Source organism: Anopheles coustani, chromosome 2, assembly GCF_943734705.1.
Source record: "Anopheles coustani chromosome 2, idAnoCousDA_361_x.2, whole genome shotgun sequence".
NCBI classification, from domain to species: domain Eukaryota; kingdom Metazoa; phylum Arthropoda; class Insecta; order Diptera; family Culicidae; genus Anopheles; species Anopheles coustani.
In genome coordinates, this window is record NC_071289.1 from 89,438,176 (window position 1) to 89,456,452 (window position 18,277).

General features: G+C 45.6%; 1 protein-coding gene across 1 annotated transcript in view; it reads right to left on the reverse strand.

Moving 5' to 3' along the window:
• Positions 1-13,095: 13,095 nt before the first annotated feature.
• LOC131261835 (uncharacterized) overlaps positions 13,096-18,277 on the reverse strand; it is an 82,952-nt gene continuing 77,770 nt past the window's right edge. The window contains exons 5-6 of the mRNA XM_058263676.1: positions 13,422-14,857; positions 13,096-13,312 (exon numbers count right to left, since the gene is read on the reverse strand). Coding sequence (XP_058119659.1) covers positions 13,096-13,312; positions 13,422-14,857 — 1,653 coding nt within the window. The remainder of the gene's footprint in view (positions 13,313-13,421; positions 14,858-18,277) is intronic.

The window sequence follows — 18,277 nt, forward strand, 5'->3', positions numbered from 1 at the left end:
AAGGAGTCGGCTCACGGTGGTTGATTATATCAGACTTGCTTTCCATTCTTTTCTTTTTATTGCTACTTCAGTGCTTCTGCACGCTCGGGCGTTCGCGCAATCTATGCATATGTCTTCCGGCGTGAGCATTCGCTTTTCCGTCGCGGACACTTTGGGAGCCTTAAGTTTCCCTGCTCCTCCTAAATCAGAGACGAAACCGTGCTCGTGTTGAAACCGCAATTCCCATTACCATCGGAGGCTGTTTTTCTCCGAAGCGCAGCCGGGTTTTCCGTGTGTGTCGGTTTGAAATAATCAAAATCAATGAACACAACCCTCGATGGGACGGCATCGGGACCGGAAGAGATTGCCGGTAAATGACAATCGTAAAAAAAATGGAAATGGGAAGGAAAAGAATTCCCGCGAATCGGGAGCGGTGATTTTCCACGATTGTGCTGAAGGAAGAGGATCCCGCACCGAGTGGTTGATAAAGGAAACAAAGTATTTGCGCGCTGATAAACGCGCCAAGGAAGTGGAATGGACATGGGACAGGAGGGTGGGGTACATTAGAGTGTGCTCATTTGAATAAACATAATATAATTCATTTCTATTAAAAGATGTACTGTTTGTGGCTTTGCTTTTCCATTTTATCGACTGCATATGGAGACAGGTGATTATGTTTAAGATTGAAGAGGAGTATCAAAGTGTTTTTCAAAACATGTTTGAACATTCAAAATATAAGAAATAAGCATTTTATGTTGATAAAAATATCAATCTTCAAATGCGTATGAAACTAAAAGCTAAAAGGCAAACATTTAAAACAAATTCTGAAGTATCTTTGGAAAGTTCCTGCTGTTTTTCAGAGAGAGAGGTCATTAGAGAATGATCAACATTTTCAAAACAGGACTTAAGTAAACTTCAGTGGCATTCCACAACCTTCCCAAGCAAAATAGGTTGTTAAGAAGTGTCGCCCCATCAATTCCGGAACCCAAAATTCCCACTAAAAAGACAAGCTCTATGCATTATTGAAAAAGTGATAAGACTTTTGAAGGGGCTTCCATGGCGAAGGCTTCGGAAAAACGGGTCCAACTTGCAAAAGAGTTCTGCATAAGAAAACCATTAATACTGGACCGAGCGAAATGCATCGGACACACTGCGAGAGGAGGAATGGGAGTGTCTTGCTTGGAGCCTTTCTTGCCGTCGTTAGATGTTTTTTTTTCTCTTTCAAAGTGTATCATAAATACAGCAACTGCAGTTGAAATAAAAGTCATCTTAGGAAGGCAGGGGTTGGAGGAAAATGTCTTGCCGGGTAAGAAAAATGCATTTTCATTAGCGCGTCTTTGTCGTGCGGAGTAGCATCGATTCACGTGGACGAACGAAGGGCCGAGATGGTGCTGTGAGGGAAAATTCCTTTTTGGGAAACGTTTTTCCTTTTTTACCTCCGTGCGATAACACTCTTTGCAGAAGAATTCGGACACCTTTCTTACTAGCCATTACCGTTTGCTTTATTTTTCTTGTTGTATCAGCCGCCCGACAAAGACAGTGCACAGGTTAATTAATTAGAAAAAGTTTCCTCCCAGCGGAAGGCATTATGCGATGATTTATGCACAAAAAGTGCATACCTATCGGGGGGAAGTTTTCCCAACCAGTCAAAACTATAGCCCCGAATGTCGGGTAGGGAAATGGGATGGTGTTTGTTAAATAACGATACAACTTTGGTCCTCGAAGGATTTTTGAAAACATTTTCTCATACATTGTACACCATTTAATGTGTCGGAGAAAGGTTCGGTTTGGAATTTTCCAGGTTTGTTTAGGAATATCCGTTTGTTATTAAATACTTATTCCTGAGTCCCGAGTTGGTTGGTCATTTGATAAATATTTGTTCAAGAAATGGATCCTATTTGAGTGGTTTGATTCGTTTGCTAAGAAAATATCTTATACTCCTTCGCTCTGATGAGAAGACGTCCCATTCCCTTCCGTTCCCTTAGCTGACACTGAACGACGACCAAAGAAATAATTTATGAAACCACATTCATACGTAAGGAAATATTTCTGGGCTGCATATGAGCGGGTGATGACGATAAGATGCTTTGATCATCTTAATTAATCGGTAGCGCCATGGTGCACACGTGCGATAAAGCAGTGACCATCCCAGGCAAACATCCACAGGCAAACTCACACATACGGAGCCTGTGTCCTTTAGGATCTACGTTCATAGCACTCGTTTGAACCGATGCATTTGTATAATTGAAACCGGGCCAAGACGATTTTCGGTTGGCAAAAATGGACGGAGTACACCCACTCGAGAGCAGATTTCTTTGAGATGAGGAGTGAAATGATGACTTATTGTGGAAGGTGATTCCTCAACAGGTCATCAACAGCGTCTTTGTGAAGTCGTAATATTTCTAGGTCAGGCAGAGAAGCTACTGAAAGGCTATTATTTGTTTAGGATTGTTTCTTAAGATTGGCTTGCCATCGTTTGGGGAACGGAATCATTTCATTCGGTATTGGTAAAACCGACCCTAATATTGACGGTCTTACATCTAGTAGGCTGAAAAATTGTCGAAGAGAGTTTTCTTTTTCACGGTAAAGCTGCGGCAGGCGGAGGACCTTCGTGTAACAAGATAAGCAAGGCTTACAATTTTTGCTTGCTTGGTCGAAAGCATAAAACAAAAATCCACATACGCTAGCAAATTGAATGAGGCGTACTTCACTCGCGAAGCCTCGTTTGTTTCAAAGAAAATCGGATTTTCCAGCCAATACGGAATGTCGTAAGGCAGCAACTCACCGGCCAGAGTCGGTGTGCGCCAAAAGGTCGCTGAACATCCTGCTCAATATTCGACTTATCGCTGTTGCCTTTTGGGCCAAAAAGGGGTAATAATATCATCCAATCAAACACATTCGAACATGATTCAATTCACCGGCGTACGCTGGAATCCTTCGCCGTGGACAGATGCTTCTTGTAATCCTGCCGTGGGCGTCGACGTTCTTGATTTGGTATTTTTTGCGTTGTTCTCTACAAGGGGTTGAATGACAAGAGAAATGGAAATTGCTATGACTAATCCCACGTAAATGGAATCGATAAGGTCAGCTAATGCTTGCTAATGTGGAATTTGTTTTTTTGCAAATGGCCTCTAAAGGGATATTCTTGCATTGTTAATGAACTGTAAAGGAGGATAATATAAAAAGGTATGGAATTTTAATATAGTATGGTTGGAAAATGATGCTAAAATGTTTCAATATTATAATGCTCAACCACTTTGCATTTATTCAGCTTGAAGGTTTATTGTTTGTATCTTATCACAATAAAAACCCGCTTGTCCAAAATCATAAACGTTTAGTAAGCGCACCCCAAAACCACCGAAAACATACAAATCTAAGCGATAACATTTATTAGACATCCAATAAATCAGCCTCCTTGCTGGTGCTTATCCACATCCCAAAACTCAATTACTGGCTGGTGGAAGCAAAAGGAAAAAAGGTGCCATCAAAAATCTATTTTCCATTCCTTCCCACACCACAACCGTTTAGCGTGCGAGGAAAATGCTGTGGCCCATCGGACGCTTTTCCGACGCGGGGATTCATACCGGACGTCAAATAAATCGCAAATGTCGGCCCGGGGTTCGCAGCTCCGCCTCGCTGGCATCGTGGCTCGCTGCATAAATAAGACAATAAATAGATAAATACTTATCTAAACTTTTAAATCATGACTGATTCGCATCCCTCATAATGCGGAGAAAGTAAGTCGTGCTCACATGAACACGGTGTGTTCGCTGTGGTCGGGCGGACATAAACGCGCCGAGGCGTGTGGTAAAAGAGATTTGATTTAAGATTTTATTCTCCTTCTTCACTCCTGCAAGACCTATGGGAAGACCTATGGTTGCCGCGGAGCAGGGAGGGTTGATGATTTGAATGTGAACCGCACGGCGTAGAGCGATGGCGCGTGAAAATGATGAGAAAGTATGGGCGTCGGTGGGCTCGCGGTTACGTGGCTTCAGGACGTAAGCCTCACATATCCTTTTTGCTTCATTGGCCCAGTGGGACCGACGTTGCGCTGGTCGAGCAAATCGGAACAATATTTCACATTAAACACGGGGCAAATGGAGGAACCAAAAAGAAATGGAGAAAAGAAAATGAACTGCAATTCCACAGTGAATTATATGGTCTTACGTGAATTATTGGTAACTACGACGGGAGTCCTTCTCAAGGATACGTAGGCCCCGGTTTGCCAGCCTCGAGCGAGAGTTCCACACGGATGCGACGTGTAGGAAATGTAATAAAAGCATACCGCTAGGAAAATTATGTATGGCATATATTTCTATTTTATTTAAATTTAGTTTCACTGCCTTTCTTCACATGTTTGGTCTTCTAGTCTCCGTTGGAAGAAAAGAACTGAACTCAAAAATAGGCTGCCAGTTACAATAAAATTGTTTCATATATTATTTCAATTAAGTAGGCTGTACCTTACACTTATGGAGAGTACATAAATTCATAAGCGAAGTCATATTGAATTTTGAGGTGAAATAAATACTACTTTTCATTGTGATGATTAACGGCAATATAGAGGAATGTGTAATAGATTCCTTCATTCGCTAACCATCATTTAAATTGAGCAAGAAATAGATAGACTTTCGTCGAAACATCGTACATCATGAAATGCCGTTGAAGCTGGGAAGATAACATTTCCGTTTGCAGTAAAATCGGAAACGAAATCCCTGCGAGCTCATCAACGGCTTCATTATTATCACCATCAGCGTTGTGAATGGATCCGGGCAGGTGAAATGAAATGTTGAAAGCTAAACTATCATCTCCTGCGCAGACAATAATTTTCTTCCATCCAGCTTCAACCGTTAGCTGGTCCAAATCCGTCGAAAACCGTACATTACGTTCGTGAGGGATGATAGCAAGCTTCCAAGGGCGGAGAAAGGACAATGGAGGAGTTTTTCCGAGAGCTAAGGAAGCGGAAGATGTCACCGGGCGTTTGTCTGACAGCTTGAATGACGCTATCTCGATGATTCGGAAATTTACTACACTTTTGTACGGATAGTTTCTGTAAGTATTGTTATAGTTTTAGCAGTCGCTAGCAACAACAAAATTGCAACCTCTGTCGCTGCAAAATAGATTTTTATAGTCGTTTCAAAATATTTATTCGTTTTGTACACATTGAAATATTTAAACATTTGAAAGTAGAGCAAAAGGCAAAATGATGTTCCAAAAGTAAAAACAAAAGTAATGCACAAAACACATTTTAAATTTTTTAATTCAAGCAATCGGAACCATGAATCAAATATTTTACATTTTGTCGATATTTATCTTTTTAGGCTGCAATGGGTTCGAGTTTTTATGTAATTCCTTTAGTTGCTCTGAGATCTGTTTTATTGATTCAAATGTTGTAGACTTTTATTGGTGTTTGACTTTTTTACAAAACGTTTTAGAATTTTCTTTGTTGGTCTCTGGGTTTCTTTCCAATTCTATTATCTTTGTTTTGGTTGAAATCTCATTAAGTTTATGTTGGTTGGAGTAATTCTTCACTATCTTTTGAACGAAAAATATGTCTTCATTATCAGCCGACGATCAGCATGGTGTTTTTAGATCACTTTTCCCTGCGCCATAATATCCGCTATCAGCGTGAGAGCAAATAATTCGCTCACAAAAACTATCAAACGCCTCAGACCTTCCCCAGGGCTCAGGTGAAAGACTCAGGATGCGGACATGGGGGCAAATCGCGAACTTTCCGAAAGTACCCTCAGCAATAATGGGCTCCGGCGTCAGGGGTATTAGCAACTAAAATATTAGCAGTAAGTACACGGTCCCGTCCGTGGGCGCATGCAGCTTCCGGGCGGGAGATTTACTACCCGTTCGTGGTGGGGTTGAGGCGTAAAATGGTCGTGAGCAGGGCGAGACACATCCTTGAACGATCAGTGAGCGTTAGCGTTTCCGGATGTATTTACGCGCGGGCAAGGAAAAGGTTCCACCCTGATGTCTTCTTGAACCGGTTGAGCGGAGGCAGCCGAACTCATCTGGTCCGGGGTGAAGTATCCTTTCTCACATAACTTCACACGTACCCCCCTCCACACACACATACACACTATCCACGGAATATTCATCCAACGCCCTGCTGGTGGTGGATGCTCCCAGCCGGGCAGAAGATAATAAATAAATTATCTTTTATGCCCGTGTGCAATAAATTAATAAATATTAAACCTTCATTAAATTTGGCTTGCGCTGGGTTTTTTCTCGCCCCATCTTCAGCTTCGCCGGGTCGTCGAGGGGCAGGGGCAATTGGTGCGGGGGAAAATCAGTGTCTTGCGCCCGAACGAAGAATACCATGTGCCGCCCCGTGTGCGTGCTCTCGTGTGCTTTGGTAGTGAAAGGCGTTCAAGAGAAAGTAATCTTTACTTAACATTTATTAGATGCAGCCCGGGAGCGCAAACCAACGAAAGCCGTTAGCCCTTTTAAGGGCGGTCCTTAAGTAGCCCGGCCAGCAAGGAGCGGCATCAACTTGAAGGCTTCTGATCGGCCAGTTCAGAAGGGGGAAAAGCTGGTGTGGAAACACCCATAAATAGTTGGCAACCGCAAATAAACACATCCAAAAAGCGGAACACGTACGCACGCGGTGGATCTATGATTTGCGGCATGTGCGGAATTCTTCACCGGAATGTTCCGTTTATGTGGCGAAGGTTCGGAGGTCAGGCTGTCCGGAGTTTAATGAGTGAGGTGATGCGTAGCGCATACCGATACGCAGTGATTTTCCTACTAAACGTGCCCCAAAGGTTCTTCGTTCTCTAGACGCGTTGAATAGAGACCCACTTGTGTTGGAGATTTTTCAACGGGGTCATACCGTACCGAGGAAGAATCTTCTTGCCCGTATGCTGATTATTCAAACCGACACGAATGGTAGGAATATATGAGCTTTCCCTGGCGTGAGGAGAAAAGTGTTGCTCGACAAAGATATGGTGTTATGAGCCGCAGAGTCGGTCATATTTATCCGAACTAGTTAGTACTCTTCAAAACATTGAATCCGTCTGACGCAATGTAAAACACTTTTTAATTTAATTAATAGTAATCGGTTGAACTCAAGATTGATTTGAAACTAAATTATGGCTAAGCAAACTATTCGCATACGGTGAAAATCAAGCAAATAAATTTAATAAAATCGTTAAAAGTTTCATAAGTGGTGAAAATAGTTCAGAAAGGTTTCAAAACATTAAAAACGAGAGAAAATTGGAGTAAAATTCAGAAATAAAATATTACACAAGTCCTTCAAAAGGCTCGTTTCATATATTCATATTTTATTCAGTTCCTTGTCGAACTCAAGGTTAACATGAATGGTTTTAGGATTATTGAAAAGCTGAAAAGTTTGAGTTTGAGACCATCAGGATTGACGGTATGTCCAATACGCCTCAACATCGAGGAAGGAAAGACCTCTTTATTTTACTTCTCTTCGTATACAAGGGTTACTTGCAAAAGGAGTGTTAAGATCATGAAGTATTTCTCAATTTAATAACTTACTTCACGCCGAAGATTAATCAACGCTAAATCAGTTGAGATTGCCTAATGGGATGCATGAATAAATTTTTCCCATTTTCTCGCCGCGCAAACCCTCCATTGCATCCCAAATTCCAATGGTGATGAAAGCTTCCAAATGCGGTCATAAGTCTCATAAATTACTCAGGAAAGCTACCTTAAGATTAAGCGACTTGCGAAACGAAAAACGAAAGAAGTTATCGGAAGCTGGTCGCAAGCAAGGTGATGTGCAATGGCACACCTTCTTCTTCTACTTTCCAACGGCAAGATAAGCCACCAGGGCAGAAAAATATAACCTTCCGGTCCTTGGTTGTCGCAGGCGGAAAAAGCTGTCTTCAAACATTCCTTCCGCCGAGTCAATCCACGGTAGGACGGAGTGAAACTTCTGGCGGAGTGAAAGGACAAATTCTCAACCGAGATGACATTTTTTCCTCCCTCCTCTGGCGGGAAAACTTCACCTTGGACTGGAGGCACGAAATGAAAACACCTTCTTATCCCACGTACCCAACACCGCACCGAGGGAAGGAAAGCACCGCAAGGTGTTAAGATATGAATCCTTCAACGAAAAATTCCTTCCCTTACGAGCGACGGCAGTGCCAACCGGGGGTTTCCCGGCTGGAATGGAAAACCGTCTCCATGCCCACGCTAAGACGGGGCCGATCTTATGAGACAATAAATCATGCACATAATCGTTTGAAGATAATAATAATTTAATTCTATTTTCTTTCACACTTTCGCACGCGCGGTGGAAAAATCCTCTCTTCCAACGCACGCCGACCGATTACACCGGGGGGAAATCGGTGTGGCGCAGCGCAATTTTCCTTTTCCACCTGAGCGAAAGCTGGGATGTATGGAAAGTTTTAAGATTTATTGTTCCGTTATTTTTACACCACCCACAACCCCCCTACCACCGGTGCCTGCGTGGTTAAGAAAAGCCAAATGAAGCCCGGATACCGTTAGGATTTTCGCGCAAGCCTCAAATGTTCAAGGAGTGACATTCATTGTGAATGGAGGGTAGGTTTGGTCGAGGCTTCAGCGAAAGAAAAATCGCGCCCATTTGGTGGAGGGCACACCCCTCGCTTCACAGGGAGGGAAAATTCCGGTCCCGACTTACACGGTGTCTCACAAAGAGTGTTGCGTCTAGTCAAATGAGGAATTATGAGTAATTGTAATTAACTGCAGCGTGAATGTTTTTATTATCAATTTCGGAATTCATGAACCGAGCCGAGGTTGGATCCGTTCGTAATCGTACCCTAAATCATTCAAAACCGTTTGGTACGATGGTGTTTTCTTTTCGCTTTGGAAATGTTTTCAGGCACTTCTTGCATCACGTTTGCTCCCGAGGGGATCGTTTTGCGGTTTTCCATTTTTCTTTTGCAAACGGTTAACATTTTTGCGTTTAGCAAGGCATTGCTTTATAAACGTCCTCACACGATCACGTCTCTCGATACGTTTCGCAGATTGAAGACCCTTTTCTTTCACACAGCAGCCGACCCGGGGAATAAAACCCACATTGCTGGGGTTACGTGTAATGTTCTTTCCTATTCAGTCGAGTGAAATCCGGCGACCTTTTCCGACGCACCACGGCAAACAATGGAAATTATCCCCGCATTCAACGCTGCAATCAGTGCAGAAATTTTATAATCTTACCAACGATGTTGTTTCCTTTTGGAAGAAAGGGAAAGCAAAAAGTTATCGCTCTGTAGGCTGTACACCATATCAGGGATTAGACGAACCTACTCCAGAAAGGTACGCTTGAGGTAGATGCAAACGGTTAAATTGTGTGATTTTTCTCATGTGGTTTTATTATATTTTACTGCGCCCATAAGTTGTCATCTTTAAGCACAAATTTGAACAGTACGTTTATGTTTAATAGCTCATGTGTTTATATTTGTTCTTTTTCATATAGTTTCAAGTAGAATTACGTATTTTACAACGTTTGGAATAGTTCTCAACGGTGCTGGACCTCACTAAGTTCGTTATTATTTAATTCATTTTATTTCTATTACGTGCTGTGCTGTACTTTTATCTTTTATTCTGGTTCACTCCTTCCAATCACTTCCGTTTGCTTGTATGATGACTGTATCGTAAACTGTTTTCGTCTAATTATTTGCATAGGAGTTCACGTCGGCTACATCTACTGACTGCAGGGTTTCACTCGTTTACTCGTTCTATATTTAAATCGTTCGTTTGCGTACGGAAGAAGTTAAAACTTTGAGATATTGATGAACGAAAGGTGATTAATATACGTTTATATCATACACTACGTACGAGTCTAAACTATCTACTTCCGACTACGAACGACTTGGGTACGTGGTGCGAAGGTCGTGAGTGTGTTTAAATGTGTGTGGTTTTTTTTAGAAAACGTTGTGAGAGTGATTAAATCTTGTATCGAACGATTACGATAATCGTTACAACCCTTGAAGGGAGTGACGTGTGCGTGTGTATTGTGTTGTGTTGTGAGTGAGAAGTTCAAATCTGTTGCGTTAATTTTACTAACCTTACATCCTAGCTTGCTTCCATTCAATTGAGCCTATCGTCTTGCATTTATTAGCCATACGTATAGTTTAAGAATATTATATTTACAGCAATAAGTTTGATCACTAGCACGGTTTATATCTAAAGTTCTAAAAATCATAATGATTCCATCTATATCCCCCAGACAGTCTCCGTTTGATTATCGTTACGTTAATGCTTAGAAGAATTTACAAAAAAAAAAACAAAAAATACCTCATTCAATATCGTTCTAAAATGGTCCTTTGTTTTAACTTAGTCTAAACGCAAATTGGGAAAACCGGGGAAAAAGGGAGCAGAGTGAAACAATTTATAATTAGTCAACCGAGAGGTATTTCATACCGTATTTGTTTACGTTCGATGTTTACGAAATATTTAAGTTCGTGCTGACGTTGACTTCAGACGAGAGCAAGTTAGAAATAAATAGGGGTTTTTAAAAAATTGAACAGAATATATCTAACGCTTTCCGCTATCCACAATTATGTTCACGGTGCTCATGACGATATAGCGTTATAGCGTTGAGGCAATTGTTCGCTTGCCAAAACCTAATCCAACATAGTTCGCAAGCAAGTAAAATCCAGCACCATGCCCACATCGTTCTCAAACATTTACGATAAGTTATCGCTGCTTCAACAACGCCAGTTAGAGACGGTTCAAGTAAAATTGATTTTCAATTTCGGCTCGTCTAGAGGATCGATCGGTTATCGTCCCGGGTGGTGCTTTGGGTGGCCTCGCGTCGACGAGTATTTCCCATTACGAATTTTCCAATTAGCTGAACCGCACTTGCAAGGTGCATAAGCCTATTTGATGTGGGATTTATCAAAACCGCTAGGTAACCCCCGGGCATCGCCCCCAACCGCACCAATGTTGGGTGGAAACTATCCACTATTGAATCATTTTTGCAAAAATGTTTGCCTGGTGAAAGGTCGCCCATTGTAAAACCACTTCTCGTCCGTTGAAAACCACCCCCGTCGGGAAAGAAAGGACATTTCACCAAAAACGGGGAATGGGAGGAAAATAAACCCCACACAGTGTTCGAACAGTGTCGATGTGCTTGGTGCGCGGGTAATAAGCCGGTTAATATCGGCTCGAACGATGCAGCCTGCCTGCCAGAACAAAGTGATGCTCGAAAAATTATCGCTAAAATTATTATCACTGATAATGTAATAAGTGCGGTCGGTGCCCGCCATCCTGCAGCTGCACCGCGCAGATGACTCGCGAGTCCTTTTGATTGATTGGCCCCCGAAAGCACCGTGCACGAGCGTCGATGGGGAATGTTTGTACCATTTTACCGCGTAACCGCATTACGGGCGGGCCGGAAGCCTGCAGGGATACCGAGCGCGAGCGATGCTACTCGACAAAAATCATCCCCCTCTTTGATTGATCGAAGCCGCAAGCCGTTGGGGTGGGGGAGGGGGATGGAAAAAGGGGGTGAAGTTGGGCGGGACGGGTGTGCTCTCGGCTCGAAACGAGTTTATTTTACGCCTATTAATTAATAAATAATCATAAATATTATGCCAGTTGCGTGCGGTGCGAGCCTGTTGAGCTTTTCCGGGAGTTCGCGTGTGTTGGGAGCTAAAAAAAAACAAAATACTAAAGAGCGCATGGTACAACAGGAGTCGTAAGCTTTTCCTACCCCGCGCAGAGTGGAGACGGTGTAGACGGTTGGGTCATTTTGTTGTTGAACCGGAAAATCTGTACCCCCGGCACGCACCATTGCCATGCGCTGGTCAGGATAAAAGGTTGGCATGCGTGTGTGTGCCCGTCGTGTGTGTAATGATGGTGTTGTTTCCATCAGAAAATCAACCCGAGAACCCGTTTTCATCGAACGATCCGTGTGCCCGATTCGTTCTTTCATGAAATTGTCAATCAGGAGTTGGGTGGTTTGGCAAGCGGAGGAGTGGACGTGTGGTGTGTCTTAAAATTGTTCGTTCCATTTGTTTTAATTATATAATTAGGAGCGTAATTCCCAATGCTGGCCCCAATAATAACGCACACATACACACATTGTCCGCGCCCTCGTAAATGTAGCCCGGACGCGGTGTGTTTGATCGGACAAATAGGCTCAAATTCGTTGGGCAAAGTTTTGGCCAGGAAAATTCGGGACGGGTTTCATATCCAACAACAGCGCAAAGCTCCTGTTGAGCGATGAAACTGAGGATGGAAGGTATTTTTCTCCGCCTACAGGGAGCGCATGGGAAATGGTATTTTTATTTAACGGAAATAAGCGCCCGGAAGCTGAATGGGCATTGTGCTTACAACGTGTAAGCGTGCTGCATTGAAAGCATCGCCTGGGCATGTACGGTTCGCCAAAAAAATGATCTCTTAAGCTGGCCTTCAAAGGATACCTTGCTGGATGCGATGAAAATGGCTTGAACACTGCATTGATGCGCTGCTTCCTGGTACCGCAGTATTGTTATTAATTATTTGATGGGTTATAATTTTTCCGAGCAACATTATATGAGCAATATTCCCCGAAGGTTCCGTTCGGTTCGGTGGGAGCCAGGGTTTACACTTGCGTCAGTGAGCAAAATAATGTCACCGTGTTGGATTAACGCTAGGAACGATGTTCAAATTGTAAATTCTGGTTGGAGATTTTGCCTACAATGTTTCGACTAATTACAAGAAACAACTCATTACTTGATACCTGAAGAAGTCGTGTAGTGCGTGGAGTGGAAAGAAAGTTATGGAAAGCTGCAAAAAATCATACAAGGAGTAACACTGACCGTCGTTTGATTCGTTGATATAGTAGTTTCTTACAGAAGACTAAATCTGCCTTTGTTCGGACCTAACTGCTATCTCATCTAGTTGTAGCTACTTTTTACAAATCCAAACGTCAGAAGCTTCCCGAGCGGGAACCACACTTGTTTACCACCAATTTGCTGCTGGGGGCTAGGCTATATCTGCTAAACAACGGACATCCGGAACGTGTGGAAGGTAGTGACGCTTCGTTCACTCGAGATCTCGGGGAAATGGGAACTACTATGCAGCCCTGCACTGGTGGACTGCAACCGAACGGTGGAGGGTCGATGGTCTTTGGTTGTTGGATGTGTCCCACCTAAGGGGACTGTAGGCTTCCTAGTCCCGTTCGGCGTGGTGGAATGGATGCAGCTGGGCCGTATCGTGCAAGCTGGACAGGTGCGGCGCATCGTGCAGGGCGGCCAGATGGGCCTGGTCACCCAGGTTGGCTAGCTGGGCCGGATCGTAGAGGGACATCTTGAGCCGCTTGCACTTGGCGCGCCGATTCTTGAACCAGAACTGCACGTTTTTGCTCTCGAGACGGGGGAACTTTTGGCTGGCGAGAAGAAAGAGACGACATCGGAATCGAAAGGTTAGAACAGTAGAAGCAATTGTATTGGTTGGATTTGTCTTTAATGGAAGATGTCGGCCATTGGGACACTCACCGATAAGGCATCCGGTTGAGATCTTCGGTGTACTTCAGGATCAGGTTGTGCGATGGGTGCGTGTTCATCGAGAACCACTGCTCGAGCTTCGGCACCTCGGTGACGGGATCGATGAACGTCCGGTTACGCTTCCGCCGCTCGTCACTGTTGAACGACAGGTTGAGTCCACCCTGCCCGAGGGCCCCGTGTGCACCCGGGCTGAACTCGCTCTTCAGGTGCATACCGGCGGCACCCTGCATGGCGGGAATGTAGTGCGACATGTACATGATCGAGTGCGACAGCATCGGGTTGTTCATGGCGAATGGCAGCTGCCGCTTGGAGTCGGGCGACGGTGACCGGTAGTCGTCCAGGTTGCTCACGTCCGGCTCGTCCATGTCCAGGTCCTCGGAGGCGGGCGAACGGGACGAACGCTGCGGTGAGCTGCTTCGCTCGTTGGAGTAGTTCGACTTGGGTTCGTCGTTCACAATCGCCGAATCGTTGGCGGATTCGTTGTTTCCGTTGTTGTTATTGCTGCTCGTGTTCAACCCTGCACCATTGTTGCTGTTGCTGTTCGTGGACCCATGGTTGTTGTTGTTATTGCTGCCCACCGAGGAGCTCGAGTTGAGCACATGGTTTGGCGTGGGCGACGGTGGAGGACTACTGGGACCAGAGTTGTGCTCCTGCTTGATAGGAGTTTGGTCGGAGGGCGTTAGTGGATGATTCCGCTCGTGGATTGTCAACGACAGTGGCAACTGGGGAGACATGGGCCGATCCAGGTCGTCATCCATCTCGTCCTGCGACAGATTGTCGATGTCCTCCGAGGGTGCACTCGGCGAGCTCTTCATGTAGTCGGCCTGCGAGAGCATCATACTGGGCGTACCGAACCCGTTGGTCATTCCTTGGCGCATTTCGGCCCGTTTCTGTGCCGCCCGAGCATTCTTGAACCAGTACACCACGTTGTTCACGTCCAGCGGCTTTCGGCCTCGGCGCGATTCGAGCGAGTTCAGCTGGACCACGTACGATTGGATCTGTTGCCGTGACGGATGCGGGTTCTCCTGGAACCAGCGCTGCAGCTTAGGCAGCTCCATCTCCGGATCGAAGCTGGTACGCATGCGCGTCTTCTGGTTCGGGTACTGCGAGTGGACGGTCTGCAGGGCCGGATGCACCACCAGATTGTGGTGTGGGTTGGGATGGTGCGCTCCAGCCCCTGCCTCGAGCAGCCCAGCGTCCCGCTTTCCGGCGTGCAGTCCAGGGAACCCACCGTGACCGGGGAAATCGAGGTGATCGTTTTGCGGTGGGTTTGCGAACGGCAGGATCTTGTGAGCGATCGGGTTCGGCTGGGGGGCGAGCTGGTTGCTCCACCACTGGTCGAAGTTGCGCCGCGTCTCGTCGGTAATCTCCGGCGTAAAGGGGAAGGTGTTCTGCAGCGGACTGCGACATATTTGCGATAGTGTTATCTGAAAGTAAACCGGGTCGAAGAAAGCGTTACGATTAGTGCCTCGGCATGGGTTTTATCTCGTGGAGTTAGCGGCGCATGAGACTGTAGTGCAGGGTAATCCACCGAACAACTGCGGCGGCGATTACGTGGGATTAACGCTACTCGCCAGTAGATTGTTGCGGTCGTGTAGTTACACTGAATGCTACCATCCGTGTAGTTCTTTAAAGCTAGACTCTAGAACTGTAAGCTAGTCCAACGAACTATGTCTCAGAATTGCTCCGGTGGATCACGGAGCGTTCTTATGATCGGGTTGAAATGCTTCCAACAGTCACGCAACAACTTGAACGTAGGTTTAACCGGTTGTATAATATTGACGGTGATCTTGAACCGGCAAAGCCGCGTTTTGCGGCAAAATCCAGACATCCCCAACGGTCGCACCATCCGCACCATGTCGAGTACCTAATCGCCGCGGCACACATGGGGCACAAGTACACATAGCACCGGAGGGTGCGGTATCTTATCTCCGTGGTGGCGAACATCCTTATCCACCCTCACTTCAAACGAAATGGCACGGGGATGGCCGGCTAACTGGGTGCTTCGAACGGAGCATGATAGATGAGCATGCGGTCGGTCAACATGATACCGGGGAAAAAAGTACAATAATAACGGCCGAGATTGAAGAGCCCTCCGTTCATCCGCTGATGAGTCTCTATTTTTGTAGTTTGCCGGCACAAAGTTAAACAGTTCACTGATGACACTGGCAAAGTAGAGGGAGGGCTTTCTGATAAAAACAATGGTCAAGGGAAACCTGCATACAAGCGGGTGGGTTTTGGGTGAATGAAGTCATTGAATCGAATTGATGCGATATTCGAGGGCAAGTTCTTCAAGATAAACTTCAATCATTCCTTTCGTTTTAGTGACTAACCCTCTCGGGCAAAAGTTTTATAGCTTAGCTTGAAATATTATCAGCTGTTTATGGTAGCACACTTGGTTTGCTCTCTCTCTCCGCCTCTCGATAGAAATCGAATAAGGGATTTAATCTTATTAGGATAATCAAAAATATTTTTCTCCATTAGTTCCTTCCAGACTTTCTGAGCTCTAGAAGTTCTTCTGCTAAGTTGCTGTGTGGCAGTGTGTTCGGGCTGAGCGCGAACGAAGTAAAATGTCTGTCGATTAGACTATGCTGATTTGGAACGCTCTGGGATACGATGGCTGGTGGCTGGGTAACTGCCTACTGGAAGAATTAAATCTTTAACCTTCACCTTCCCGCTATCGCTTCGCTAGAGGGTTCACACACAAGTGTGCGCCAATCCCCCGAGAGCTAGGCTAGAAGAGGCTTCCCTCCCACCCCACTACCATCCGGCCCCAGTTGTTCTCATAATAAATAGATTTGTTTTTCCCGAAAAGCTTCCCTCTGCTCGCCCCACATTCCCCAACATGGCAGCTGAGGTTCCGCCGGGTTCGTACGGGGCGGCACGATATCTTTAAGACGTTTCCGAGCCGAAGTTCACCCACCCGCTGCAGGGTGCTTCCTTCGGTGATCCTTTGGATTGGAATTCTGAATCCTTCTCCAAGGCGAAGGGTACGGTTTCTGGGAGGGGCGAGGGAAAGGCTTAGCAGTGGCAGGAAGATTTCAAGTGTCTGATGTATTATAAGCCATCCAGCGGATGGCAGTCGAACGAACGGACCGGGAGGGCATCCCTTGGAGGGGGGTGGGGAGGAGGTGTGGTGCCTCTTCAACGAACAAGAGCTCGAACAGCCAACCTCTATGGGATAATATTGAGAGGCAGTAGTGTACGGAGCGGCAGAAGGGTAGCGTTCGAAGCTGCATGTTGGCATTAAGGATCGCTTGCCAATTCCGGCCGGCGCTTAAGAAATTCCGAGCAACACAAACACACACGCACACACACATACGTGCATCCGCGTATCAAGACGTTGGATCCTCGGTAGTCCAAAGGACGTGTTTATCTCCCGGGATATCCTTGGCAGGTCGGTTGGATGCGGGAAGGTTGTGGAACTGATCCGTTGTTAAAAGCATGAGCTTCAGGAAACATTGACGACAGTGCGATATTTGTTTACGTGTTTACTTACGGTTTGCAAGTAAATAATCTTAAACCTATTCCACTCGCTACGCCCAACGCTACAATCGGTGCGATTTTGAAAAGTAAACTCCAATACTTTATATCTCCAAATGAAAATTCAATCTGAACTTTATGATTTATGGTTAACCCCGTCTTTGGAATGTCTTACTCGTACGGCACGCACTGTATCGCAGCCAAAGTGAGAGCATTTCCCATTCCCCAGCGAGTAAGGGATTGGGATAAATTCTTATACTTAATACTTCTTATTTGTTTGTCTGATAGAAAACCGTCGACGAAACCCCTTTCCCATCGGGCCCCTCGCCTTCTCCGCTCCTCGTGTGATTCCGTTATGCTGGCAACTGCAAATCCGTTGCTTTCAAACACACGCTACCATCCTCTACTCCCCCCTTGTCATCGGAGTTTTCATGTTTGCCACAGTGTGGCTCACATCCAGTGGGCTGCTCCTTTGCCGCTGTGTTCACTCGTCGCTGTTATATGGGCTATTTCTCTGTATGCAAATCATCGGAGAGTGTATAGGCGCGGTGGTCGGTGTGTGCGTGTGCTCGCTTATTATCATTAAGAAACGATATTAATTTTAATTTTCCCCGAGAGATTATGTACAAACTTATAATCTTTCGGAATTCAATCTTAATTCGGTGAAATACATCTTCGACCGGGGCTCCACTTCGTACGGCCGGTTACCGTGTGGTATGTGTTACACGGAGGCACTTACAATCACACAAACAACCTCTTGGTGGGCTCTCGTCCAAGACGGAGGTTCTACTTCTGTTAAGAAGGAAGCGGATAAATCTTTCCGTCCTGATCAGGGTCGGTTTTGGGAGAAGCAATTTCCCAGTTCGCAGCCTCGCACCGAATGATGGCATATTGGGCTTGACAGTTGGTGGTGTTCGTATGGTGAACTCACATCCGGTGCCGTCGCGAAAATCCGGAAAACCACCCTCCCCGGTGTGGGTCCATGTTTGTTCGATCGGTTTGAAGTAAAGATCATCCGATAGGGAGCGGCAAACCTGGTGGAGGTGCGCGTTGCCCAAAGATGGGCAGGATTTCCTTCACCCATACACACCTAAGAGTACCATAAAATCAAGCGCGGACACTTCAGCTGACCCGGGAACCATCTCTCGAAGCAGTTCGCCGCGTGGCTTATGATTGATTTCAATTGCCTCAATAAAACAGTAAGAGCCGTGTATCAATCAGCGCAAATCACGCACCGGAGCACCGGGACCGGGGATTGCCCGGTAGCGATCACGCAATCTCCGCAGCCAGAAGCACAACGGGATAGGTTTTATGGCCGGTACTTCAGCGTCGATATTGGCCGATTTGGTCGAGATTGTCGGTGG